Source organism: Dipteris shenzhenensis, chromosome 8, assembly GCF_047967505.1.
Source record: "Dipteris shenzhenensis isolate YYH24624 ecotype China chromosome 8, Dip_SZ_1.0, whole genome shotgun sequence".
Lineage (NCBI taxonomy): Eukaryota > Viridiplantae > Streptophyta > Polypodiopsida > Gleicheniales > Dipteridaceae > Dipteris > Dipteris shenzhenensis.
The window spans coordinates 22574975-22601151 of record NC_141603.1 but is presented as its reverse complement, the minus strand read 5'-3'; the positions used below and the strand labels follow the sequence as shown (position 1 = coordinate 22601151).

The following is a 26177-nucleotide window of genomic DNA, read 5'->3' as shown; positions in this document are numbered from 1 at the left end:
TGGGATACAGAGGTTCGTAGGATTTTGATACTTGTGGATCTCCCTCAAAACCACTATGCATGGCTTGAACTTCCTCATTTGATTTAGGGAAGGACCTATATGTGGAGCAATAGGACACAATTGCAAGGTGATCAAATGGGTGGTGGTTGAGGTTGGTTGAATGGCATGGTGCCTATGGAACTAGCTACTCCCAAACTGTTCTCATTTGATGTGCTCAAAGAGGTTTCTTATTTTCTTTGTTTCTCCTAAATAGGAGATCTATCATTAAACTCCTCTTATGCTCCTCTTATGTGGTAGGCATTCTTTAGAAGGTGATCTTCTCACATGCCTTGTTGGTGGATACCCATGCTCTAAGTGAGTCTCTTAATTGAAATCTTAGTAGATGCATCCTCCACTTGATTCCTCCTCCTTGCTTTTGCTTTTGCATGCCATCTTAAGTGGGAAGTGGAGAGGGTAGAGAGGGAGGATGGGATGTGAAGGATGAACATGTGGGGAATTGAGGGTAATACTAAAAGATTGCAGGGATTGGCTAAGGATGGAGAGAATGTCAAATAAGGTGACAAATATAAAATGTAGTTTATTGATCAATGGACAAGACCTGACTATAAAAAAAAAAATTTAAAAACATAAAAAAATGAAATGAAAAGGCTTTAAAGTCCCTCCAACCTCATGAAAAAACTTAAAATTGTTAAATTCAAAAACTGAAATCTTGTCAAATGTAAAAACTAAATACTTGTCAACAAAGCACATATAAAACCTAAAAACCTAAAAACAAATGAATTTTCTCCATTTGAAAAAAAGATATCAATCTTTCTACAAAGTCCCAAATTAGAATAATTTTATTACTTCCCATAGTGCCATCCTGAATTGTCTGACTATAGCTAGTGGACAAGCACAAGGAGGAAGCTCCTCAAAAGATAACAAAGGAGTTTGGAAAATTTAAACTTCGAATCCAGCCAAGAATAATGGATAGAGGGGCTCTATTATTGTAGACAAGTGGGTTCATGATGTAGACAACTTCATGATAGCCGTGGAGGTGCTTGTTGCTTGATGAGTAATGGTTTCATCAAAATAGTTGGTTGAGGATGCATGTACCTAACTTATTTGTAAGGATGAGAAAGCAAACCTTAGAGATTGGAAGGAAATGAGAGAAAATTTGGCAGCTTACTTCACCCTAGAAAACCAAAATCTCAAAGTATAGGATGAGTGGCATTAGGCTACAACATCTAAAGGGAAACTGTCAAACTCCACATAAGCCACTTCCTCATATTGCAGCTTCCTGAAATGCATGAGTACAATAAGTTGCATAGTTTTCTTTTTAGGCTTCAGGATTTGGTTCATAGGGAGGTGGAAAATCAAGATCCATAGGATTATGTAGTGGCACTTTTTATGGATGATCACATAATTGATATTGGCAATAGAACACTAGGAACTAGTGAGCCATGGAGTAAAATGTAGAGTGCAAGATATCCACATAGTGGAGATAGTGGATTTGCAAACAACTTGAGGTTTAGCAATAGTCAAAAGGTATACATTGGCTAGTTATGTAAGTGGGATGTTCTAGACTCCCAAAGGAGTGTGGGGGAGACCATTATGCTCAAAATTTCCCTAACAAAGCTGAGTGAAGTAAGTCAACATGCATGGTGGTATTAAAAATTCAATAGAAGACAGATTGAAACAAAGAGGAACCCCTATCAAAGCAGTAGGTTCATGAGGAAAATCCCTAGATCACCATAAGAAATAGCACATATTGACCTTGATTAGATGCAACAATGGGTAGGCTTTTCTCCTTGAAGGGCAAGGAATGGAAAAGGGAGGAAGTGATTGTTGAAGCCCGCAACCCAGAAGTTCCTATCTATGTCAAGGTGGGCTATGGTTGTTGAACCATACAACCCAAAGAGTTGTACCTATGATGAGATGAGTGATTATAAGAAGTAAAGAATCCTTTCTCGAGTGATTATAAGTGACCATTTTAAGAAAATTAGCATACAAATGTGCGCACAAAGCATCACACGTTCACAATGTTGGCCTTTGGTTACCCGGGCCAACCCAAATTCATGTCTAGGGAACCAAGTAAGGTAACTTGGATGCCACCCACATCGAAGGGCCACGCGGCAAGACCCAAGCAATGAGAATGAGCTAGTGAAGGCCACACCGAGGATGATCCAGTTAAGGCCACACTGAGGAGCCTATCAACTTTGGTGGTTTTGAGAAGCCCTTGGGCCATGACAATAAGCCGATTCTGTAGAATCATTAGTCTAGAGTCTTAGGAATATTTAGGTGGGAAGCCCTAGTTAGAATGAGTTCTTCCAAATTTCTAGTTCTAAGTTGAGTAATCTAGATGAGGACGAGCCATGTTACTCTTAGTGAGAGTTGTGCCTCGAGCCAAGGCAAGAGATTGACACCATAATAGCTTGTTGCTCAAGCTTATCTATTGCTATGTCTATTTGTAATAGGTTGAGGGCTCGTTTCTCTTATGTCCCATATTATAGTAATTAATACTTTTCTTTTCTTTTCTTTACACAAGATATAGACTTGCATAATTATGATATGCATGGATTCTTGTAAGGGGAAGTCTTTGAACGAAGAGGCACAAATTATTTAACTAGGACTTTGAAATAAGAAATCGAACAAGGACCACCACACCCAACTACTAGAGGTGAAGGCAAAGTGCAATCTTTATTATTGCCAGCCCATGAGGATCCACATGAATTTGAGGGGATGTTGTGAGATTTTGCGTGAATAGAGGAGGTACTTCCACTAAAATTCCTTAACCGGATTTGCATCTCACCTTGCTATTTAGTTTCTTGCAAATATCGTATTCGATTGTGCATGCTTGTCCACCTGACTTCATTTGGTTTTGACCACCGAGGCATAACCCCGTGATAGAATGACATCTATCTCCGATATCCAATCGCCAACTAGTGTTTGCACACCAAGCAACCTCGAAGTGTGAGAGGGCATCTTCCCCACCAAGCATCCTATTATCCCATCGAGAAGTGTGAACACACCAAGCACTGGGTACTGGGGTGACGAATCTACCGAGTAGTGAGAATAAAAGACCATAAGCACCTATGGAGTGATTTCATCATTCATGAGGTCAACTAAGCACCTTTGCCAAAAACTAGTCACAGCTTCACGGCAATTTCATGACAAGGTGCTAATTAGCTTATAGGATAGGGTAGACTAGGTTTCCTCTTTTTAGAATGCTCAATATGTCCATTAAGAAAGTGTGGTGTCAAAATTATTGGTCTCAAGTTGGAGTAGCATAGGTGCATATGTTGTAGTCAGGTAGTCCAAGGTGACAACAATCGATAGTGATGGCCCACCCCTTGTAAACATAAATTTTGGATTGATGTGTACACGTGCCATGCTGGGTAGTTGAGCTGACAATTGAAGGAATGGCCTAGTCCCTTATTAACATGTGTTAACCGATTGGTTAACAATATGCCACCATTGGTTAGTGATGTCATTTGATGGATAGTGGCAAGTCCATAGAGCTAGGATTGTGCCTTGGAGCCAAATAGGCTCAAGTTGATTGTAAAGAATGAGGAAAGAGAGTGGTATAAAGAGATCAGGGCTGGCCCTCCCTTTAAAAGGTGACATGTATAAAAGGCCAAGTGGTTGACTTTGGTCTTCATTGTTGGATGCACAAGTTTGGATTACAAGCTCCCTCTTCTCTTCCAAGAGTATTTTTTGGTATTCTCTTGTTTCCTTTGTAGTACCTTTGTGTTTGCCACTCCATCCCCATTCATTATCCTCTTCTCCTCCCCTTCTCCCTCTCTTCTCCCCTCTCCCCTTTCCCTCCTTCTCTCATGGAAACACATTGCAACAATCCGGGAGCCGCTTGAGTGATACTTGCGGATGGCTCGTGCTTTGCATTGCTCTCACAAGGAGTAGCTTGGAGTGGAGGCTCCATCAACATTCCTTAAAGATCCCCATGATACATGAGTCACTATCGAGACTACACATCTTTGGCGCTGTTGCCGGGGAGTTGAAGGTATGCTTTTGCATTGCACTTGCTTTCTCTCATTATCTACCCATTGCTCATTGCTTCAAGCTTAACTAGGAGCATCGATATTGGAGTTGTAGGAGAGGAATGAGTGAAGAAGTGTGAGTTTTGGAGGGAAGAAGAAGCTGCCATTTTCTGTTGGAAAGAATTTTGTATCATTTAGATTTTGTTATTGATGTTTTTTAGTGTTTTGAATTGGTAGGAAGATAGTTTAGAGGATTGCTGAGGTGTGTGTAATAGCAACCTCCAACAAAAACACCCAAGAGTGGTGCTTGAAGTGATTTTCAAAGTGGTTTTGGAAAGAAAACTTGTCACTTTTTGCAAAAAACCCCATTTGCCATTCAAATGATGTTCTTTTTTGTTATTTTTTGCATTGAGTAGGTAGATTAGGTAGTTTAGCATCCCCTATCACAAAACTTCAAAATCATAAGAAATCATCAAAAACTGGTCGGCAAAACTATGAGTCCCTATTTTGCCAACCTGTTGCCATAGCTCGGTAGCCCGCTGACATGTCGACTTAGTCCCTATCCCATCGACTGACACATGCCAGCCACCTTACCCACCTACCAAATTTATGGTCCGACTTAGAGGGTTGACTCGGTGCTATAGCCTTAGCTCTATCCTGCCGGGTCGATGCCTTAGCTCTATCCCTCCAGTCAGTGCCATAGCTCTCTATCCCACCTGGTCAGTGCTGTAGCTCTATCCTGTCGGGTCATTGATTTAACTCTATCCCGCCGGCCGGTGCCACAGCCCTCTACCCCGCCGACTTGCTATCCCGTCGGGTTGGTACTGTAGCTCTATCTCGTCGTGTTGATGATTTAACTCTATCTTGCCAAGTTGGTGCTTTAACTCTGTCCTGGCATAGCCCCTATCCCGCCAACCTACTATCCCGTCGGGTCGGTGTTGTAGCTCTATTCCACCGGGTTGGTGCTGTAGCTCTATCCGATCGTCTAGAGGGATAGCTCTGGGAACACAAAAATTAGGAAAAAGCAAGGATATAAGTGTAATCTAGCACCTGAAAATTGGGACCTCGAGCCTTGGGAAATGATAAAATCTGCATGCATATTGCATTGAAATAAACCCCATTTTGCTGCGCCTTGATCCCGCAAGGGGCTACCGCCCCTTACGCTACATCGAGGCAAACTCAACCTAGAATTGGGTAGGCTAGGACAACTATAGAGACTCAAATGCCGGCCCAACCACCAATATCACAAGCAATACTCAGGGAACCAAGTCCCATGATACCTATAGGCAATCAACCCTCATCGTATTGATTCTTTGATGATAGATAGTCCTATGGGGATGGTTTTGGAACAAGATTCTCAAAAGGGTCCCAAATGCTAGAACAAAGGGGGCACAGGAGTAACCTCGAAGGACCATAATTAAGGCCGTCCATCTTGGAAGCCCCTACTATTCCTCCTCAGCAACAAAACATGGGAGATATTCCCTACCCAAAAATTGCCCCATAAAGGCCTATGCCTACAGGGAGAATACCACTTCCTAAAGGACCTCCATTCCAACCTGTAAGGCCTAACCCGTGACCCAAGTCACGATGCCAATGCCTAGTGGGCCTAGATCCTCCCATACCAACCTTGTGCCATCAAATTTATGGAGCCCTTCATTAGGACCACCGATGTATAGGATAGGGCACACCGTTCCACAACCTCCTATACCACAAATGGTCCTTATGGATGAAGCTATAAGAATCCTAGTGCAAAGCACTAGGATGGGAAGGCACCGCTCCATCGATAATGTTTCCAGGAAGGGAAACTAACCCCTCAAGAAGCAAGCCTATCATAATCTCCAAGCTAATCACCAAGTTTGTAGGAGAAGGAGACATGGTCTCCCATGTTTGGACAAATCTGTGAGACCTTTGGTGATATTCGAGATCTAGACAAGGTCAATGCTTTTCGCTTGAGTCTTGATGGCAAGACTGGACAATGGTTCAGAGCCTTAATCCCTGAGGAGAAAATAAATTGGAACACATAGTGTAAATCTTTCATTGTGGGGTTCGCCTGCCGCAGTGGTCTCCAATTAACCAGCTTTATGAGGTGAGGCAAAAGGAGACTGAGTCCTTAAGAGACTATATCACCAGGATTAAACATCCGAACTCGCAATGTGAACCCCACGAGAGGATGAGTGATGCACACATTTTGCCATGCTTCCTCATAGGGCTAGGGGATGCTAAGATGCATGATCATTTGTTTGCTATGACTCCCACCTCATTTGAGCTATGTAGCAAGATGGTGATACGCCTAGGGAGATGGTGATATGCCTAGGGGATAACATGAGGGAGAAGCCCGGCGATACACCAAGGGGATAACATGAGGGAGAAGCCCCAAAATGATAAATCATTAGGTTCCTGCGATATGTCCCAAATAGCAAAGGATCCAACCTTAGCAGAAGCTAGGGATGCACGCATGATGACCAAGGTACTAAACATGGAAGAGTTAGGCATTGATTTATTGAATGAGTTGGGCCAGTAATGGAAGGCAAAACCATTGAAAGAGGCTCCTAGAAAATCCCATCTATTTTCACAAAGAGATAACATATGGTGTGGGATATGCAATGGAAATCATCCCACTAAGGAGTGCCCTCTTCTTAGGGCAAGGCCGGCACTCTACTGTGCCCATTGTGTTCGTTGGGGAAATCATGACACATCCCAATGTCGTTATCCTAGGGTTATTCCTCAACCCATGTATCAACAAAGGCTGCATCTAACATTGCATACACCTCCCAATCCTTCCAATCAGGCACACTTGGAATACAAGGAGCCACATCAACAAATCAAGGGCAACTTAGGGTGTAGGGCTCAAAATATTCCACTACCCCCGCCAGTTTGGGACATTAACCACCACAAATTACTCCCCTGAATCAAGTTCTGGTGGAAGAGCTACCTAGTGATTGGGGAGACCCCAAACCTACCTTTAGTGGAGACAACTATCCCCAATGTGGCAATAATGCAAATCGGTCCAACATTATAAGTCACTACATTATACAAGGTGATCAATACATTCTGGTCTACCAAACGACACCGATTTCTCAAACAATGGGAGATAGGAACAACTTTACCAAGACACAACCCACTCAATGCCATATGTGTCAAGGGCCACACCCACCATATAAGGGGTACATGTGCACTAGCATCTAATACACCATCGCCATTGTGCACTGGGTATGGAGTGGACCATCTTTCTAAGGATTGCTTGATGAGAAGTCCATCTAAGTCCACAAGCCTTAATTTGTTAATTATTGAGAGAGGCCAAGTGTCATTAGTATCCTTGAATATAATCATCAGGTTGTAAGTTGAAGCCCTTAATAAAAAGCTTTGCAAATAAGGCAAAAGGGATAAAGCTAGCATGTCATAGCCTAGGGAGGTAGCGCAAAAATTGGTACGAAAGTGCCAAGAGAAATGTGAGCAGAGGCTCAAGGCAAGCAATAGTGATGAGATAACCACTCAAGCCTCGAATACCGGAAAGGGTAGATGAAGAAGGTGTGTCATGCCCTTCAACAAATGATCCACCCTAATGCAATGGATGTTTGAAGAAGACCCTGCCCTACAACACTTAAAAGAGGGTAATGATGGTTTTGAGGAGTCAAAATCAATCGAATTGGAGCCAACCATGAGGCCACAAGACATTGCTGGTTTAGCCCCATTTTTATCCATAGAGGTGAAGATACCTATTGAGACATTTCTTCGATCTAACCCAACCCTTTTGAGAGAAATTTGTGATTGGATGAATGGGCAAATAGTGACACCCCAGTCCATTAATCTTGAGAATGTTGAATCTCCCAATCAAGCTCAAGATCTGTCAAGGGTGCCAGTCAACAAACTGGGCCAATGCTTTGGTCTTGAAGACTCTTGTTGTGCTCTTATACCTAAGTTAGAAGACTCACTAAATTGGATGCATACACTGGCCACAATAGATCTGTCGAGTACAAAGGGAACTCAATTTATGCACCTTGACAATGATAAACCTACTACCATTACACCTTTTTACACCATAAGAGTGGTACTACCTATTCAAATTGAACCTGTAATTGATAATGTTGTTGATCCTAACGAGATAGATATGACTCCATCTCAACTTTGGGTAGAGGTGACATTAGTAGGTGCAACATGGCGAATACATGCTATGTCAGATTGGCGAGCAAGCAATAACCTTATCTCTTGGGAAACACTAAAATATCTTGGCCAGGTAACCTTCAAGTATGTGATTCTAAAATACAATCCATAGAGGGTACCTCTATTAAGGTTATTGGTTCTTTAACGTTGAATGTTTCCTTGGATAATTACATTGCGCCTTGCAAATTTTTTGTAGTTCCTGCAGGCACCTTAATGGCAGCTGCAATTCTTGGTAAAAGTTGGATGCGAGACACTCACAAAGGGTTATTTGGTAAAGAGTCAACCCAAAAAGATGTGCTAAGAACTACCAAGCGGTCCAAAATTCAAGCATCAACATCAACATCCACTTCCACTTCTCAACCTCGGCAAGCACCTCACCAACACAAAAAATGAAGAAGAAGAGCAATCAAGCAAGTGTGGGTCCAAAAGGATCTACCAGAGGCCCAAGGGCACTTTGAAGGTGAATCATATCTTTGGGCTCCAACAAAACCTCGACATCAAAAACCACCCCATCGTGAAACAACAAACACTGACAGAGAAGAACAAAACGATGGCATCTAGCAAGGAAGGTACAATACCATTGGGTTTCCACAAGATTACTAGAAGCCTAGGGATATTACCTTGGAAACACTTATATTTAAATACCCAAGGTACTAGGTGTAACAAGAGCATCTCCATCATCTTCCAGTAGTAGCAACGACAATGTGCTCAATAAAGAGAAAAAGAAGGAGTGGAGACCCAAACCTCTAAAATCTTCATCCTCAACAAATGAGAGGCAAAAAACAAATTTGGGCCTATTGATTATGAGAGATCAAGCCAAATATTGGAGAGCATACCTACCTTGAAAAAGGTAGAACCACAAGAACCTGCTTACAAGGACAAAGGAAAAGCACCACTACAAGAGGATCACACACAAAGATCATCCTCTACCTCCTATCGGGGAGTTACACAAGAACCTGTCTCAAAGAAAGAGACAGTGACACAAGAACCTACTCAACCACCAGTCTACCAAAATGCTTTTGAATTCATTGCATTATCTTCAAGGAAAATGGCAGTTACGCAAGAACCTATCTCCAAAAAAGAGATAACAGCACAAGAACCTTCCATGAAAAGAAGGGAATCTACTTTGGGAGCTACACAAGAACCTTAGTACAAATTTTGGCATCAACCTTCTTGACAAGTACATGTGTCACACCAAGCATGCCAGACACAATGGAAGTCACACAAGAACCTTCCAATGAGAATGATGAATTATTTTCACTCTCAACTTTCTAAGAAGAAACTTGGGCTCAACAAAAAAAGAAGATCCATGAGATATTGTGATCCTTGATACATAGAGCATATATCAATTTATTATGGTGAGTATCATAGAAGTGGTACATGTGGAAGATCGTAATGTTCAACAGTGCAACTTTGACAACAAGTACACGTTGGCAATAGATCTACAAGAACATACTCCTTAAAATGGAGTAGCTCCACAAGAACCTACTACAATAAAAGATATCAAAGGACTTGAGGCAATGTTGCTACCAAAAGGAAGACAATTGCCCACTAACAAGATCTCGATCGATGTCTGAGTGACACTTCTTCCCAGTGATTTAAAAAAAAATATGAGGACCAAAATAGTGATACAAATCATATTCCTCATGGTGATCTACAAGGTGATGTCCTTCCTAGGTCCATGTACAATTGGTCAATGTATCACACACTGTCATACTAATGCAGTCATCAGTACTAAGGCATTTAGGTGAATAGGAACTCAATTCCAAGTGCTAGGTCTTGGTGTGTTCCTCAAGAATCAATAAAGATAAAACATGTGGAAGTCTTGCCTCTCTACTTGCTTCAAGGATGTCCTAGGTGAAAATAGGACTAGGTGTAATAGGCAGTTAGTCCTCTTCAGGTCCTCAGCATAGTACACTCAGCAAATCACATCTACATCAGTCCAAAGATAAGATGAAAACATTACAGAAAGTCAATACACCACTCAGCATCAACAACAAACCCCATTAACAGAGCCGAAATAGAACATGGCACTAACTTATGCCTAAGTCAGTAGGGTTTCGAATTTAAGTTCACACATGAAATGACAAGTGGTTCTCCACAAGTAGCTCTAGAGGATGCATTTAAGTGCACGGTGAAGGTGATGACACCAATATGGGTTCAGATGAGTTTCTTGTGACCCTCAAAGTTTTTTTTCACATTCCTTTACTAACACCACCATTAACTATCTAACTCTAAATCATCCTCTTCTCTTTCTTTTGCCTTCCCCTTTTTCTTATTACTTCTAGCCTAGAAGCCTTTCCTAGATCCCAAATGCTACAAACCTCTTCAACCCCTCATTTTAGGAGTTTTTATAATGTATTATCAAATTCGTTTGGATGGATTTGATGACTTAGACAAAGAGTGCTCCAGTTTGCATCAAAAGCTTATTGGGCTAAAAAAGAACTTCAAACAAAAGCCACAATGTTGTGTAAGCCATCAACTGGACTCAAAAGAAAAGCTTTTATGAAAATAGCAAGAAAAACATGGCATGTCAGAAACATAGTATATGAGGATTCCATATATGTCCCACTCAATTCAAATATTGGACTTGCAGAGGAGTATGATAATACATTAATACTTACTCCAATAACACTAGCACCACTAGGATCTTGTACTAACAACTTTTTCTTGATAACTTACCCCTTAGATTTTTCTTTTTCTTTTTCTTCTTCCTTCTTGAAGGGTCACAAGTATTCAAGTCAGCTCACTCAAACCCTGAGGTGCCAGCTCCAAACGATTCACTTATCCATGCTTCCAACAAAAATTCCATCACAAGGATCCACTACATCCCTCTACTGCAATATAGCAAAAGAAGATTCAGCCCAGTGCACAAGAAATACTACTTTGCATGATCTTCATTGACATCACTCCAACAACCATGAATGTTACACGATCTAGAGGACTGTAATGAGATCAAGAAGGGGGGCATGTTAATTGATTGGTTAACAATATGCCACCACTGGTTAGTGATGTGTGGCAAGTCCATAGAGCTAGGATTGTGCCTTGGAGCCAAATAGGCCCAAGTTGATTGTAAAGAATGAGGAAAGAGAGTGGTCTAAAGAGATTAGGTTTGGCCCTCCCTTCAAAAGGTGACATGTATAAAAGGCCAAGTGGTTGACTTTGGTCTTCATTGTTGGATGCACAAGTTTGGAATATAAGCTTCCTCTTCTCTTCCAAGAGTATTTTTGGGTGTTCTCTTGTTTCCTTTGTAGTGCCTTTTTGTTTGCCACTTCGTCCCCATTCATTCTTCTCTTCTCCTCCCCTTCTCCCTCTCTTCTCCTCTCTCCCCTTTCCCTTCTTCTCTCATGGAAACACATTTCAACAATCTGGGAGCCGCTTCAGTGACATTTTTAGATGGCTCATGCTATGCATTGCTCTTAGAAGGAGTAGCTTGGAGTGGAGCCTCCATCGGCATTCCTTCAAAATCCCCACGACATGTGAGTCACCATAGAGACTACACAATTTGAGAATGGCCCTTGATGTTTCATCGATGTGGACTTCAAATCCTATAGTACAGTGAAACATCCTCTCCTACCTCAGGGCCAATGCATGTGTTTGTGGAGGTGTAAGCTTTCTCGCAATGTACAAATATTCCCATTTTATTTCCTTTCTTGAAAAACTTCCTAGTTCATCCCATCTCCTGATCGTCTTGCTCAAGCACTCTTACACATAGGGTGGGATTCGGGTGCATGTAGATGAAGGTAGGAAGGTGAATAGCCAGTGTGGATGCCTAGCTAGCACACATGCAAAGTGCACACCCCTCACTGGATGCACTTGTAGATGATGAATGTCCTACAAATAGAAAGTTTGGGCCATAACATCATAAAAATTTAGATTCCAATGAAACCTACACTAGTGCAAATGGAGCATTGAGCTCTTTCACGTTGGCTATACAAAACACCTGATTAGAACCTTAAATATTACTAAAATAGGAATTAGGACAATGCCTATTATGGAGGCTAATTTTCAAGTAGGCCAAATCATTGTCAAAGATAATGATGTGGCCTAATCCGTGATGGAGTTGTGCCAAATGTAATTGATTATATGCCAAAAGTTAGACTATGCTAGAAACTCAGAGTGGATAAATGAAGCTATCCTTGTGAGTGAACCACCTAGAAAATGAAAGACTAATGAAGATCAAGGGATGAAAACAACCATTGGAACTATGTCTAGATATTAAGAGAAAATGTAGATGAAATGGAGAGTGTTAATTGAATGCAGTCTCCACCAATAATGGAATGTGTTCACCACCAAAAAAACACTAACCTAGAATACTATGTAGGTTTGAACTTTGAAATAGAGAATACTAACCAGGCATACAATGCAACAACTAGAGTTGAGATCCATCTCTAAAATAGGGCATAGATAAACAAACAGTTTTTGGGAACTATGCCAATAGAAAATAAAGTCCAAGATCAACAACTACTTTTCTAGAAATGGAACTTTTCCAAGAAAAATGTCTGAGAAAAAGATGCTAGAATGGTCTGATGCCAAGATTTCAAATACCATGAAACATCTGAACAAAAAACAACAAATTGGAAATACTGCACAATGTCAATGCATGAGTCACATAATTATGCAACATAGAGACAAGCTATGAGCAAAAGTTGAGAACAAATTATGAAACTATGCCAACAGATACAAAGACAAAAAAAAAAAGCTTCTCTCACTCACACACACACACACACACACACACACACACACACACACACAATGAAGTATCATGGATAAACATGTAGTAACTACGAAAAAAGGGCACCTCATACCTATGGACAGAAATGCTTAGACATACCTTGAATTGTGCAAGGGTGGAGAAGCTATAGGAGCACCATTGGCTCTGCTACCAATCAAAGAAACAAAGAGAGAGAGAGAGAGAGAGAGAGAGAGAGAGAGAGAGAGAGAGGCAGGGGGCAGCGAGGGAGGAGACAGTAGAATACCAAAGCTCTACTAGAATTATACATTATAATTTTGAGATCCTTCTATAATGGAGTGAACCCAAAGTGGGTATATACAAGTAAGAGGATGAGGGGATAATGTCCATATCCCCATATGCACATGAGTGGTGCAATTCACATTATCAATAGTCCAAAGGCGTTTTTATGTGCACCAAAGTTCACCTTGCACCCTCATGGACCCTAAATTAAAAAAAAAGAAAAACAATAAAAGACCATATGTGAATGCATCAAAGCCCTAAATTCATCATCCACATGGACCATGAGCGTAAAACTGTCAAAATGGAAAATACCATATCTAGAACCTATCTATGAAACACGTGGCATACCTACATGTAACCTATTATTGGGAATTACTAGATTGACTATTGCATAGGTGTTTAAATGGTGCTACAATTGTCTCTATGGGATCAAATTTTTATGGGCATACCAGGGTACCTATGATTGGGATCCTAAGGATAGTAGCTTGTTAGGATCAACTAGGATTGTTTGAACAATCAGGTGGGTGGCCTCATACTAAAATTGTTGTCATGTATAGGATGCTTGCTAAGAGGCCCTTACCACCTAAGTATCCCTTGTGAAATATATTAAAAACTTTTAGAAGATTTGAAATAGGTTGGTGGCCTCATTCTAGAATTATTGTGTCATGTATAGGATGTTTGGTAAGAGGCCCTCACCACCTAGTTATCCCTAGTGAAATATTCCAAAAAAGTGTTGGAGGATTTGAAATACATGCCTACTTTGAGAAATACTTTCCAAATTGCTATAAAATATTCAAGACATCCTTTAGAGTGTTGCACTTAATGGGTTGAAGAGGTTGCTGAGGATTACATTTAATTTTGATAACATATATTTGACATGCCATTGCCAATGACATTCGACATGGGACAAGCAGAGTTTCTAGGTTTCAATCAAGAGTCTGAGTTTAACAACATATGGGAAGGTTTCTTCGAATCCAACAATTACCAAGTGCCAATAACAATTCCCATAGATCCACATCTACAAACAAATGTCAAAAGATTTTTAAGAGACTTTTCATTATTTATGCAAAAATTCCGGTTTAGATGCAAACAATATGACAATCATTATTTTTGCATAAATAACGATTGTCATATTGTTGTAATGATTGCAAAAATACCCATCATCAATTTCTATCCAAAAAAGTGCTCAAGTAGTATACTCAGCAACGTGATTTGACATACATGCAAATGATAATCAATCTTCAAGTCTTTCTAGATGTGAGGACATTTTTCCTTCAACTACTCGAGTCATCAAGATATTGACATTACAACACATCTAGCTTCATAATGTAAAATCTTTCCGAAAATATGCCAACTCACTATTTGAAGATGATTCAAACTGGGAGGGCAATCATGGCACTTTTTCATTTTGTTACCATATCCTTTCATCAGATCATGCAACTCTTATAGCGGATTTGGACATCAGGAAAATCACACCATCATCAAACTCAACAACATTTTTGAAGACATTTCTTTAGTCACTATCTTAGACCATGTGCGGTTTCTTTTTGTTGAAACACATTCAACAAAAAGTAATCGATAGAGATCAATATGTAATCACAATCTCACATTGCCAACTTTCATGTCAACCTAGGAGAAGCCTTAATCTCTACTTCATCAACTTGAGCCTGATATTGTAGCAAGCCAATCTCAAAGTAATAGTGGATTGGTCTTTCATGGAATCATGCAACAACATCATGTGCACCGATTACATTTCTTTACCACTTTAACACGGTCACCTTAGGTGAAACAATAGAAAGCTTGCTACATCATATGCTCCAAGAAAAGACAAAAGCTTTCAAAGCCCACATCAAAATTTGCAGCTTATCTTCTTTATCAAGTACTCTTTATGGAAAATCCTCTAGATTGTGTACTCTACATCTATGCTAACACACATATACGTAATCACTTCACATTAGGCTCATATCGTACTAGCTTAATCAATCCAACATACCATCCATGGATGCAAGTCCATCTTCAAGCCCAAGATAAATTTTGACTCCAAATCAAGAGAAGCCAACCAATGCTTGTTAATCTCTAGCACCTGTATGCTAGGAGCTTGCATGTGGGTACTTGTGAGAGAACAAACACATGGCCAAGATGACAAGGCAAGTGGTGCCAACACTTGTGTAGTAGATTCCAATAGAGAGTGCATTCTTTAATCCACAAAACCAACATGCAACATTGTGTGCCAACACTGACACTTGTGTGGTAGATTCGAATAGAGACTGCATTCTTCAAGACATGAGTGAGAAGTCACAGACTTGCTTGTTACACCATTGAAAGAAAGCTTTATGATCTGACACCAAGCTTCCACAGGAGCTTTTCTAATGATCAACTATCAATATTCCACACCAACACAAAAGTGCAAGGGCATAAATGCAACTATCAGCTGCAGTTTCTACTATCTTCTTGGTCTTCTTGGTTGATCTTTCATCAGGGCATGCATTCTCCATTTTATAGTACATCAGTCCTTGAAGAACCTGCCCCAGGATTTTAAAGACTACAAGATCTGTAGGGCAACCCGGTGCTTGCTAAGATACACAATTGAGATAGATTGACTGAGTGCTTGGACGGAAGAGAGAGAGAGAGAGAGAGAGAGAGAGAGAGAGAGCTTTTCTTTTTATCTATCCTAAATTCTAATGCACACATATGCACACACGCATGCACATACATGGAGAACCCTGAACAAGCTCCCAGTCTGCCCCACAAAAGAAACACCAGAAAGGTAAATGCCCAACATGTCTTCTATGAGACAGGAGCCTTGTTAGCATCGATGGGAAACCAATTTTGATCTCTGCAAAAAAATATTCAGCGCGCGCGTGCGCGCACACACACACACACACACACACGAAAAGAGGAGAACACTGAACAATACAGAATGCCCCTTCTTAATAACTGTAATACTGTACAGCTAGCACGTTGCACACTAGAATGGTGGCTGTTCAACAGCAACTTGCCCTTGACTATACAACGTGGAGCATGTCAGAATTACCAATCCTTACATCATATTCACAGACCAGTAATTTGTGATTCTCAGTTTCTGTCTTCCAGTCGGCACTGAGCAAGCATCACTTTTCAATTTAGGAATTCTAAATTGTCATCAGTAAGCGGTTAGCAAGTTGTCCCATGCCTGTATTGAAAGAAATATATTAGGAGTTTGCAGATGTTCTAGTTTGGACTCTGGAGACCCATTTGAATGAAGGACTCCTCAGGTTACTATTCAGCAGGATTTGCTCTTTCACATTCATCGATCCAATCACTATACCTGTACATGTAAACTTGCATATGGTTATGATTGTACAAAAAAGAACCAAGCCTCCTACAGCGGATGGATGAAAGGTCACACCATCCAAAAACGTGAGTGTGTAAGCAAAGGCAGGGGAGAATATCTCGATCAAAGAGATACATACACGTCGATTGGCTCACTCAGTGCTGCAAAGACAAACCAAAAGTTGCAGTAAGAGGCATGCAAACAATAAATAAAGATCTGCACACTTGCTTTCTTTCCCAAATGACACATTTGCACTACAAGTTTTCAAGTAAGGACATACTGTCAATCTGAGTAGTGTACTTCTCTTCGCAGATTCTGCAATAAGCTTCTCCAATACCATTTTTACGATCCCTGGTGCCATGAAAATGACAGCTCAGAACAAATATAGATCCCCATTACAGCCAATAATAAGAAATTTGACTCAATATTAAAGAGTAAAGACACTTTGTACAAAAAAGTACAGAACAAAAGAGAGAAGAATTCCATGACCAACACATGACAAGCAAACATATGACTTGAACAATGTAGGACTGATGAAGATGTTTTAATGGGTTAGTGGGCACTGCATTTTTAAAGGATAGGCACACAAAGCAAAAGTAAAGCATGTGCATGTGCGCGTGCGAGAGAGAGAGAGAGAGAGAGAGAAGGGGGGGGGGGGTGTTCAAATCAGAGCCAGAGAGGGAGAATCAAATGATCAGGCGAACTGCAGGAAGCTGCAAGCCATTTTCCCAATGGATATGGTGGACTGCCTTGCATTCCCTCCCATTGAAGTTGAGGGATGCAGGTTAGGATGTGCAGATTCCACTCAATTCGGGAGTGAATGTCATGGCTCATCAGCTCGTTGCCAGCTTGAAAATCCCACCGAGATCCAGCAGCTAATATTTCCCCTCCTGTGATCTTGAAATTTGATGGGCTTGTGTTATCTGCAAGTGTGCCTTTTCTACTGGGCTCTCTCTGATGTACATCTTTTATAGGCTCATGCTTGTGTTGTTAAGAAAATCTTTATTTTGATTGTGACTTTTCTAACTGATAAGCGCCTTTGTGCTAGCTTGCGTTGCAATTTCCACCCTTGCTATGCTTCCTGCACTGTGCTATGATGCCCCTTCATGACTTTTTAAATGAAGCACAATCTACGAAACGGTATGACATTATCTGTGAGAGTCCCTCCTCGAAATCTGTAACAGAACCGGATCTATGTGCATTTTCAAGTCCAATTCACTTTTGATTGGTGCCTTTGATAAGTTTTCGTTCAATCTTTAGCTGTTACGCACAGCCACTTAGACAGAATGAACAAAGCGCTGGCCACACTCCTATCGAAATCAGGACTTTCTTGCATCGTCCAAATGTGCCCATTACGCGATTATCCACGACAAGAGGCTCAAGCACTGCAAATTTTGGCTAGCAAATTCGCTTGCTTGACGGACATTTTCGATCTCTGAGAGACTGTCACCTAAGACACAAATTTTTTCTATATAAAAAAAACAAGCTCGTCAGAGGCAACCGGCACGGGAAGGCAGAAAGCACTTACATGCGACATTCGACACTAGTTTCGTGATTGCAGAAGGGACAGCTGAAGACAGTGGAGAGCTTCTCCTGTTTTTTTTTGGGAGGGGGCTTAGCGGAAGACTTACGTTTGCCCATCACAAAAACAGCAAATTCACAGCAAAAAACGAGCAGAGCGAAGAAGAAGGCGAAGTCTCAGACCAGTCTTCAACTAACGGGTGGCTCTTTTAATGCTTATAAAGCACACTACCCTAGTCAAACACTCGCTGACTTTACAATCAAAATAGTCAAAACGGTCTAGCCTTACTAACACAAGAGAGCAATTAGCAATGGCTTTTGTTTAACAACAAGGTGAAGTTCCTTCAATTGGCTTGCCTTTTGGTTTCCTTGTTTTAGTTGAGTTGTAGTTGTTTTTAGTTGTTGACTAATGCGGTGTATAGTAGTGAGTGGTCAGACCAGTAGACATAGTTTGTGCCGTTTTTTTTTTTGGTTTTGTTTGGGTCGTTTGTCCATATTTGGTCAATGGTGGTTCCATGAATTGTTGTTGGTGTAGTTATTTGCTGTGTCATATTGTATTGAGCCATCAGTTGTTTTATTTTATGTGCTGATGCTGTGTTGGAGTGGTAGTTAATATTGAAGTCTCCCGCGATGTATGTGGTGATTCTTTTGTCTATCGTTGCCATTTGTGATTGTATGTTTTGTACTAGTGTGTTTGTGTTTGCGGTTGGTGCTTTGTATAGGTTTATGATGGCGATTTCTTGTTCGTCCTATGTTTGAAAGATTGTTAGTAAGCTTGCACATCTACTCTCTGCTTTTGTTTTTTGATGTAGTAATGTGAGGTTGTTTTTGTACTATGTGGCAAGGCCTAGGCCCTCTGCTGTGCTGGTGTGTTTAAATTGTGGTATGGCTAGATTTGGTTATACTTTTGTCATTAGGAAAAAAGGGAGCTTATTTTGGGGCCCTGTAAGAAATTCGCTATTTTCTCTTTTATCTCTCTTCTAAAATGTGGAAAAAGCAATAAAATACGGATATCTGTCAGTTTAGGACCACAGGTGTGTCAGTCTAGGGAGGAATAAAAAAAGTCCTTTCAAATATTGAGAAGACACTGTAACTCTCCATATACTATTCTCTCTCCATATAGATCCCGCATCTCTTTCGATGGCAACCTCTAATAAAGAACCCATCATGCCATCACTAATCCGTTTTTTTTCAAATATTTGAATGGCTACCGCGAAAGATTAGATGAGTTTTATAAAAAGCAGACAAGATGAAGAACCAACTCTCACGAAATGGCTACGTGCAACCATGCTATTGAAGAAGAACCTCAAAAGAAGCGACTACACCATTTACATATTGATTTAGAAGAAAAATATGCGCTGCTACAGAAAAGAGAAAAGGTTCCTCTTGTGAATGCTGAGCAAAAGGAAAACATGAGAAGAGCAGGCTCCCAACATATCGACTTATGGTGCAACAGATAGATTTACCCAAAATGTCCATTGAGAAATTTGAGCCCTCCATTTTCTAATTCGACAATGCTATTGAGGTTTGTAGGTGACAGGAGCAATGGAATGTATGGATACATTTCGACTCAACATTCAATTGCAGAAATGTACAAGACATTGTATGTCCGAGAAAGAACGGAGAAGGACCAAGAAATGTCGATAAATTCAGACTTGAAAGAGCAGCTGCAAAGGGAAATTGAAGAGCATTCAAAGACAAAGAATGAGCTAAGGAGAGCAAGAATGAAGAGAACCGTTCTTGGAGAGAGTCAACGAAGCAAGAGAATTCGAAGCGTTGTGCAGTTGAAAATTGAAAGCTGGCACTGGAGGATGTAAGTGCAGAGTACAAAAGGCAAGGTAAGAGTTGCAGGGAAATTTTAGGACTTGAGAAAGAAAACATTGATCCTAATTTAATTCTTGTCAAACAAATGAAGGGTTTAGTCTCCACTATTGTTGCAAAGAACATGATGGAGGAAAAGAAGTTTAAGAAGGTAAAACATGAAGTGCTTGAAGACTTTGTATCGGAAAGTAAAGCTGATGTCACGAAAATTCAAGAGGCTCTTGATGTGAGCGGAGTGAGCAGAAAGGGATATGCTTCAATGTTTAGAGTTGTGTCATCAACATTAAAAGATCAACGCATAAAATGTGTGTTGTTACCAACACCAGCACAACTGTGGAAGGAACGAGGTCATCTCAACCAAGAAATTGATAAGTTTATTGGACAGTACTTTCATATCGAAAGTGTATATGAAAGTGAAAAGGGAAGCACTACATATAATGCTTGGAATAATACTTTTGTAGATCTTGAACAATTGCAGAGACTTATGGTTGAGTTCTACAGTATCACATTTGAAGAATGTAAAGGAGTTTTGAAGTTTGTTGTGAAGCTCAATGAGTGTGAAATCGTCAAGGAAAGAAAGATAGAGAGAGTTTCTATCACTTTGATGAATCGAGCACTTGATCAATCGATCACAAAGTCCAGCTCAAATTACTTCAGTGTTCAATCGAAAAAGCACATATGGTGGTTGGGCGCATTTGAGGTATGTAAACTATCGCCTTCTAAATTAGTCTTTGCTCGAAATGTAATAAATTTTATACCATATGTCTTGCAAACCTGTGGTTTTAAATTACAGGTGAAGACTGAGGACCATGTAGTACTTTATTGGGTATTTCATCAAATAGATATACCATCAATTATCAAGAGTCAAGTCCAAGGACGCCATCTTCATGTTCCAGGGAAAGGTGATTTTCAAATTGAATGGCATATGGCAGGTGACCTGAAGACACTGAAGTGTATGTTCAATATAAGCAAAGGGGGTAACTCAAAATCTCCTTGCTTGTACTGCAACGAACCAACTCATGTCCTAGATTCTAAATGGTGGAAAAGAGCACCCAATAGAGATAAAGTAGATAAAAATTTCAAAGTAGTTCTTGAGATCCCATTATGCAATGTTCACATTTGTACATTGCATGCATTATTGCATGCATTATGTAGGATCATTGAGAAACTTGTTTTTCTATATATTGGATGTGCATGGAAACTTTGCCTGAGAGCAAAAGAAAAGAGGCACTACAATTGTTAGAAGCAGTGTTATCAGAAATTGGTCTCCATGGAGGAGATGTACATATTACAAAGGATCTTAAAAAATCTACAAATGGAAAAGATGTTCCTATCAAGCCATCTATTGGTGGAGTAAAGGCTAGAAGATTTCTGTTTCGTCTAGAGAGAGAGGAAAACAAGGCAGTAAGACAACATGCATATCAAGGACAAAGTATAACTTGTGGAGAAAAGTCCACAATGCTATCAAAGATCATTAGGCAAATGGATTGGCAAGAGATGTCAAGGCAGAAGTGTGGAAATGCTTAGATAAACTTTTGTTTTTTGTGACCAAGCCACCTTTAGCAAAAATGATCAACAAGCATTTGAAGAAGCGGTAAAGAGTTTTGGAAAGGCAATGAAAGAGGCTTGGACAACATGTAACATCACTCATTACTGTAAGAAAATAATACAACTTCTGTGCTCAACAGATAACAGGATCTCGTACGCAAGAGAGAAAACAAGATAGTATGAAGAATCAAAAATTTGATTACTGTAGAACTGATACAATAGATGGCGCTACCTCCCAACCATGCACTTCTGTGAAGAAGCTTCGATGCCATGCAGAAACAGTAGAAGACGGAGGCTGGATGCTAAGGAATCAGGGTTGATGTAGCCAGTGATGAAATGCATGGGCTTGCTCTTATATAGCCACCAGTCGTAGTCGGTTAGGCTCAATTGGGTGACCGACCCAGTCCTCCCAAAACGATCGACTAGGGGTCGGTCCCAAAATAGGCCACCAACCATACGATAGAACCGGTGCACAAAACAGAGCAACTAACCTATGACGGTCTCCGTTCGGCCCATCCGGTATCATCTGAGGCTCCAAACTAGCCCCGCAACCTGAGAGTGGGCTGCCCCAGGAAATGCTCCGTCTACCCTGAACCGTCTACCCTGAGTGCAGTCAGTCAAGGGATGCCTTCCCGCACTTGCATGTAGCCTAGTTAGTGGTGTGCCAACTCTATCTGAAGCCGTCCAGCCATCAGGCCACACATGGCCCCCATCTGGTGTCCAAACCAGGACCTACCGGATAACTGAGCTACTCAAATGCCTTCTCCTCATATGGGGGGCTTACAAGTAGAGTTAGCTGGTTCCCGCGTAGTTACACAAGAGTGGAACATTGATATCTAACAATTACATGGTAAGAACAATATCCTTTTTTTGTGCATGTTTTTTTAAAAGCAAACAATCTTAGTTTTATATATTCTAATGCCCACTTGCCTATGTATCAAAACAGCATATAATCTACAATCACCTTCCTTTCTTTGTAAAAGAATACGGATGCCCTGCAATTTGGTCCACATAGGGAATGGAGAAATCACACTACATGGCACGAAATGCATTCTTTAGACATACACAACATTTTGGAGGAAAATAGAAAGACAATAGTTTAAAAGAAGTGTTCTAGTGGTTCTATCGATGAATACTACAAAGACTTCAAGCCAAGAAGAAAGTTAACACATCACATGTTAAGCTAGCTTTCAAGTTGGCTCAAAAGGAAAGAAGGAGGCAGATTTTAGAGAACTCAAATGCAGCACAAAGAGATGCTTAGTGGAGACACTCAAAGATATTTGTAAACCATAAATGGATAGGTAGAAGCTAAGTGCTAAACCTTGATCATCAATTGGTGTCATCAAATGTAACAAATTTTTTTTTTGAAATGACCAAGACTTCTTTCATTCATAAAAAGTCATTGTATGCAACCATTGAAATATTTGAAATGTACTACATATATTTCTATTTTAAAATGTACATTGTTTTTGTCACAAATACACATAAACATAACTAAGACATTCTAAAATGACAGTGTTCTCACAATTCAACCTTACTTCTATCTTGTAAAAATACAATGCCATATAGGCTATCCCTCCAATGGTTTGCCAACTTTGCTTGGAATCTTTCTTTTGACTTTGATTGGAGACCTTTTTTTCTTGAGTTGAGGAGCAACTGAACTCTTCTCATCTTGTGCAAGAGTTGTTGTGCTCGCAGAGTTTGCTCTTCAACTAATTTGTCAGGAAGGGCCACCAAAGAAGGCTCTCGATCCCTAATGAGCTTATGCTTTCCATAAGCTTCCAAGGAGAGGGGATCCTTTACACCACAAGCTAGTGCCCAGGCAGTATATGTCAAAAAGTAGCCAGCTCTTGAGCCTTTCTTTCCGGCATAACACCTAAAAATAAGTAAAGCAGAGCGCTTCTCTATCAGTATGATCTTATCTGTTTGCCACGATATAGAATGACCACCCAAAAGTTTTGAGAAACACTTGAAAAACCCCATCGTTGTTGCTATAAGTAATCTGCTAAAAATCAATATCTTCGCAACAAATAGGTCTTTAATATAATGAGAAAGGCTTGATAGTTTACCAAGCCCAGGAATTCTACTTCCAGCCACCCTCAGGAGGAATGTGTCATCTTCAACGAACAACTGCCATATGCAAAACACACTTCGATTTAAAACAAACCATCAAATTGCATATCTAAACTCCAAATGCAAGAAAGGTAGGTTCCTTAACTCAATATTCTCATCTTTCTCTAGTATATCGTCATTAAACAAGGAGATACACTCCTCCTTCCCCTCGAAGCTATCTCATTGATATCCAAGCTTGTTGCTGTGAGGTTCATTCGTGCTTGGGTTTCCTGGAAGATTGTCTCATCCACCTCTTCATACATTTTGCCTTGCTCAAAACAGATGGACAATGCTTCCGAAGCATTGAATTTGTCCTCCAGCTCTAACAAAGGATCGTCCTCAATCCTTACTTCCTTGTCAACCCTACAAGATTGTGCAATAAGGGCAATTGCATAATCTTCTCTCAAATTAAATAGGCACTATACGTCATACAACAAGACATACTCTTTTCCCTCAATATTGAATGAGGGAAGAATGGGCACAGTGAGGTCAGAGCTCTCAGCCTCAACGTCATCCACTATGATAGCATCTCTTAGGGTCTCATTTTTTAAGGCCACTAGGTCCAATGCTACAACTGTAAGCTCTTCCTTTGTCAAGTTGATCTTCTCTTCCACTTCTGGTAGATTTGACTTTTCCTTAGTTTCTTCTTCCTCATCGCTATCCTTTGGGTCCTCAACTAATCCATCACTATAGTGTACATACATGGCAAATGCGAGTGCCTCTTCAAGTATCTTGCAATTGCCCTTGTGTATAGTGCATATTCCCTTGTGGCAGTCTTCAAAATTGTCAAACACCTTGTGCATTTGATACCTCATCCTGTCGTTTGCAGCAATGTCTTTGACATGTACAAAAGTCTTGCTGTTAACAACTTTTGATCCTTCAACTGTAAGCTTGTGGAAGGATTCAGACATCTCTCCAAGAAAATCCTTGTGCTGTGTCAGAAGAGACTAAAAATCTAGCTCCTTATTGAACATATCATGGCAGTTGGCATTCTGACTTTTGCACGGATTCAAAGAGCTGCATTTGGGGTGACTTCTTTTCCTCCTTCTCGTTTCCCTTAACAACAACTGATTGTCCACCTTTGTCTGAACCCTTGTCATTGGGTTTTCCTCTTCACTGCATCATACAAAATCAAAAAATGAGTCTTGCACATATAGCTAAAAAGAAACAGAAGCACTCATACAGAAATTCTTACCAAAAGATTCCTCCTCCTTTACAGCATAAGTTGAGAGGTCAATGGTCTTCCTAACAGGTCTTGGTGCATCACCTGCATCACCTAGATGGTTAGCTCCTCCTCTTTGAAAGTTTGCAGAAAAACGCGATATGACTGTCTTATTAATTAAATAGACAGAAATTGCATTTTCTAGCAAAAAGTCCTATTGATGCAAAAACATCATGTCCAGAGAAAATTCAGGTGAATCTACAAGATAGTTGTCTTGATTATTCAAAAGATGAAGCAGATGACTACTAGTTGATGCAGTTGAATTAGATAGACGAAGAAGACATTTGGAAACGTAGATCAAGTTTGTGGTGTATTTAAGTACCTGTATCCTTTCTCTCCATGGCTTTTGCACAAGTATAGGTAGGTGGGGATGATGATGGAAAAAAAGCAAGGTCTAAAGTGTGGGGGTTAAAGGTCACTGTGCCTTTACCCTGGTTATGTACAATACTCAAACACATATATAAATGAATGAAAAAGAAGATTAGGGTGTTCTACACCCACCAAAACTTGTGTGGCTCTCTGTTTCTCTCTCTCCCTCTTCTGTTCTTGCTTCCGTTGAGAGCACTCTCAAATGGTATCAGAGCCTGGGTGATCTAGCTGAGCGTGCGTGAATGCCTGGAAGCTCAGCAGCTCTACAGGAGGAAGGAGAAGCTCTGTGGGAAGCTTTGTGGGTGATTTTACTTGCATCTGAGTAAGCAGAGATCTTGAAGGAACCTTTGGAAAAGTCACTTTGGTTTTGCGAAGTGGTTTTGAGAGCCTGTTAAGTGTTTAAAAAAAAAAGTCGTTTTTTAAGCTTTTCCCTGTTCCGTTCAACGACAGAGACTCCGTATCGACTTGTAGAGGCAGCTATTGCTTGCTTTTGGTGTCCACTTCACTTCAGGAGCTTGGAAACACCTTCATTCTTGAATCTGGGATCATTTCATTGGATTTCTGACTCACTGTGTCAGTTCCTGCGTTTTTCTACCCGGGTGTTGAAACTTAAGTTTGGAGCAACCATTTGCAGATCTGTCAGTTCCGGTGGACTCAGGAGGTCCTAAAACTTCTATGTTTCTCATCATTCGCACTTCGGTGGAGTTTACAAACAGTTCTATCTCCAAAAACGTTTTTCAGTTCATGTGTTAGACCCAGTGATTGAGACCATGGTTTCCAACCCTCTGTCCCATTGTGCTCCGGATGCCTAAAAACCCTTACGTGTCAGTTCTTGCACAATTTGGTGGAGTATTTTTAGAGTTATAGATCTCTATGTAGTGGATTTCATCTCTCTGTTATGCATTTTTCATTCTAAGGTTTTGAAACCTTAGATTTATGCCACATGGCAGTGGATAAGTGTTGACTACTCGTCGGTTGGGATTTTGGAGTTCTGACAGAAGAGAGATATTTGTAGATTTTCTTTCTGAGTCCGATTATGCAATGGTGCCCATGTTTTGAGGCATATCAGGTTCTATTTTTTAGTAGCGGTCATTTCCGTGGGATCATGATTTCTTGAGCATACCTTATGCAAATCACTCTGGTTGCAGTTTGAGCCAT

General features: G+C 40.5%; 1 protein-coding gene across 1 annotated transcript; it reads right to left on the bottom strand.

Moving 5' to 3' along the window:
* Positions 1-16015: 16015 nt before the first annotated feature.
* On the bottom strand, positions 16016-18166 carry LOC147899292 (transcription elongation factor-like protein). The gene is made up of 4 exons (XM_087378388.1): positions 17955-18166; positions 16707-16777; positions 16566-16587; positions 16016-16420 (listed from the first exon to the last, which is right to left on the bottom strand). The coding sequence occupies exons 1-4, from the start codon at positions 18065-18067 to the stop codon at positions 16372-16374; spliced, it is 255 nt and encodes an 84-aa protein (XP_087234514.1). The 5' UTR covers positions 18068-18166; the 3' UTR covers positions 16016-16371.
* Positions 18167-26177: the final 8011 nt, after the last annotated feature.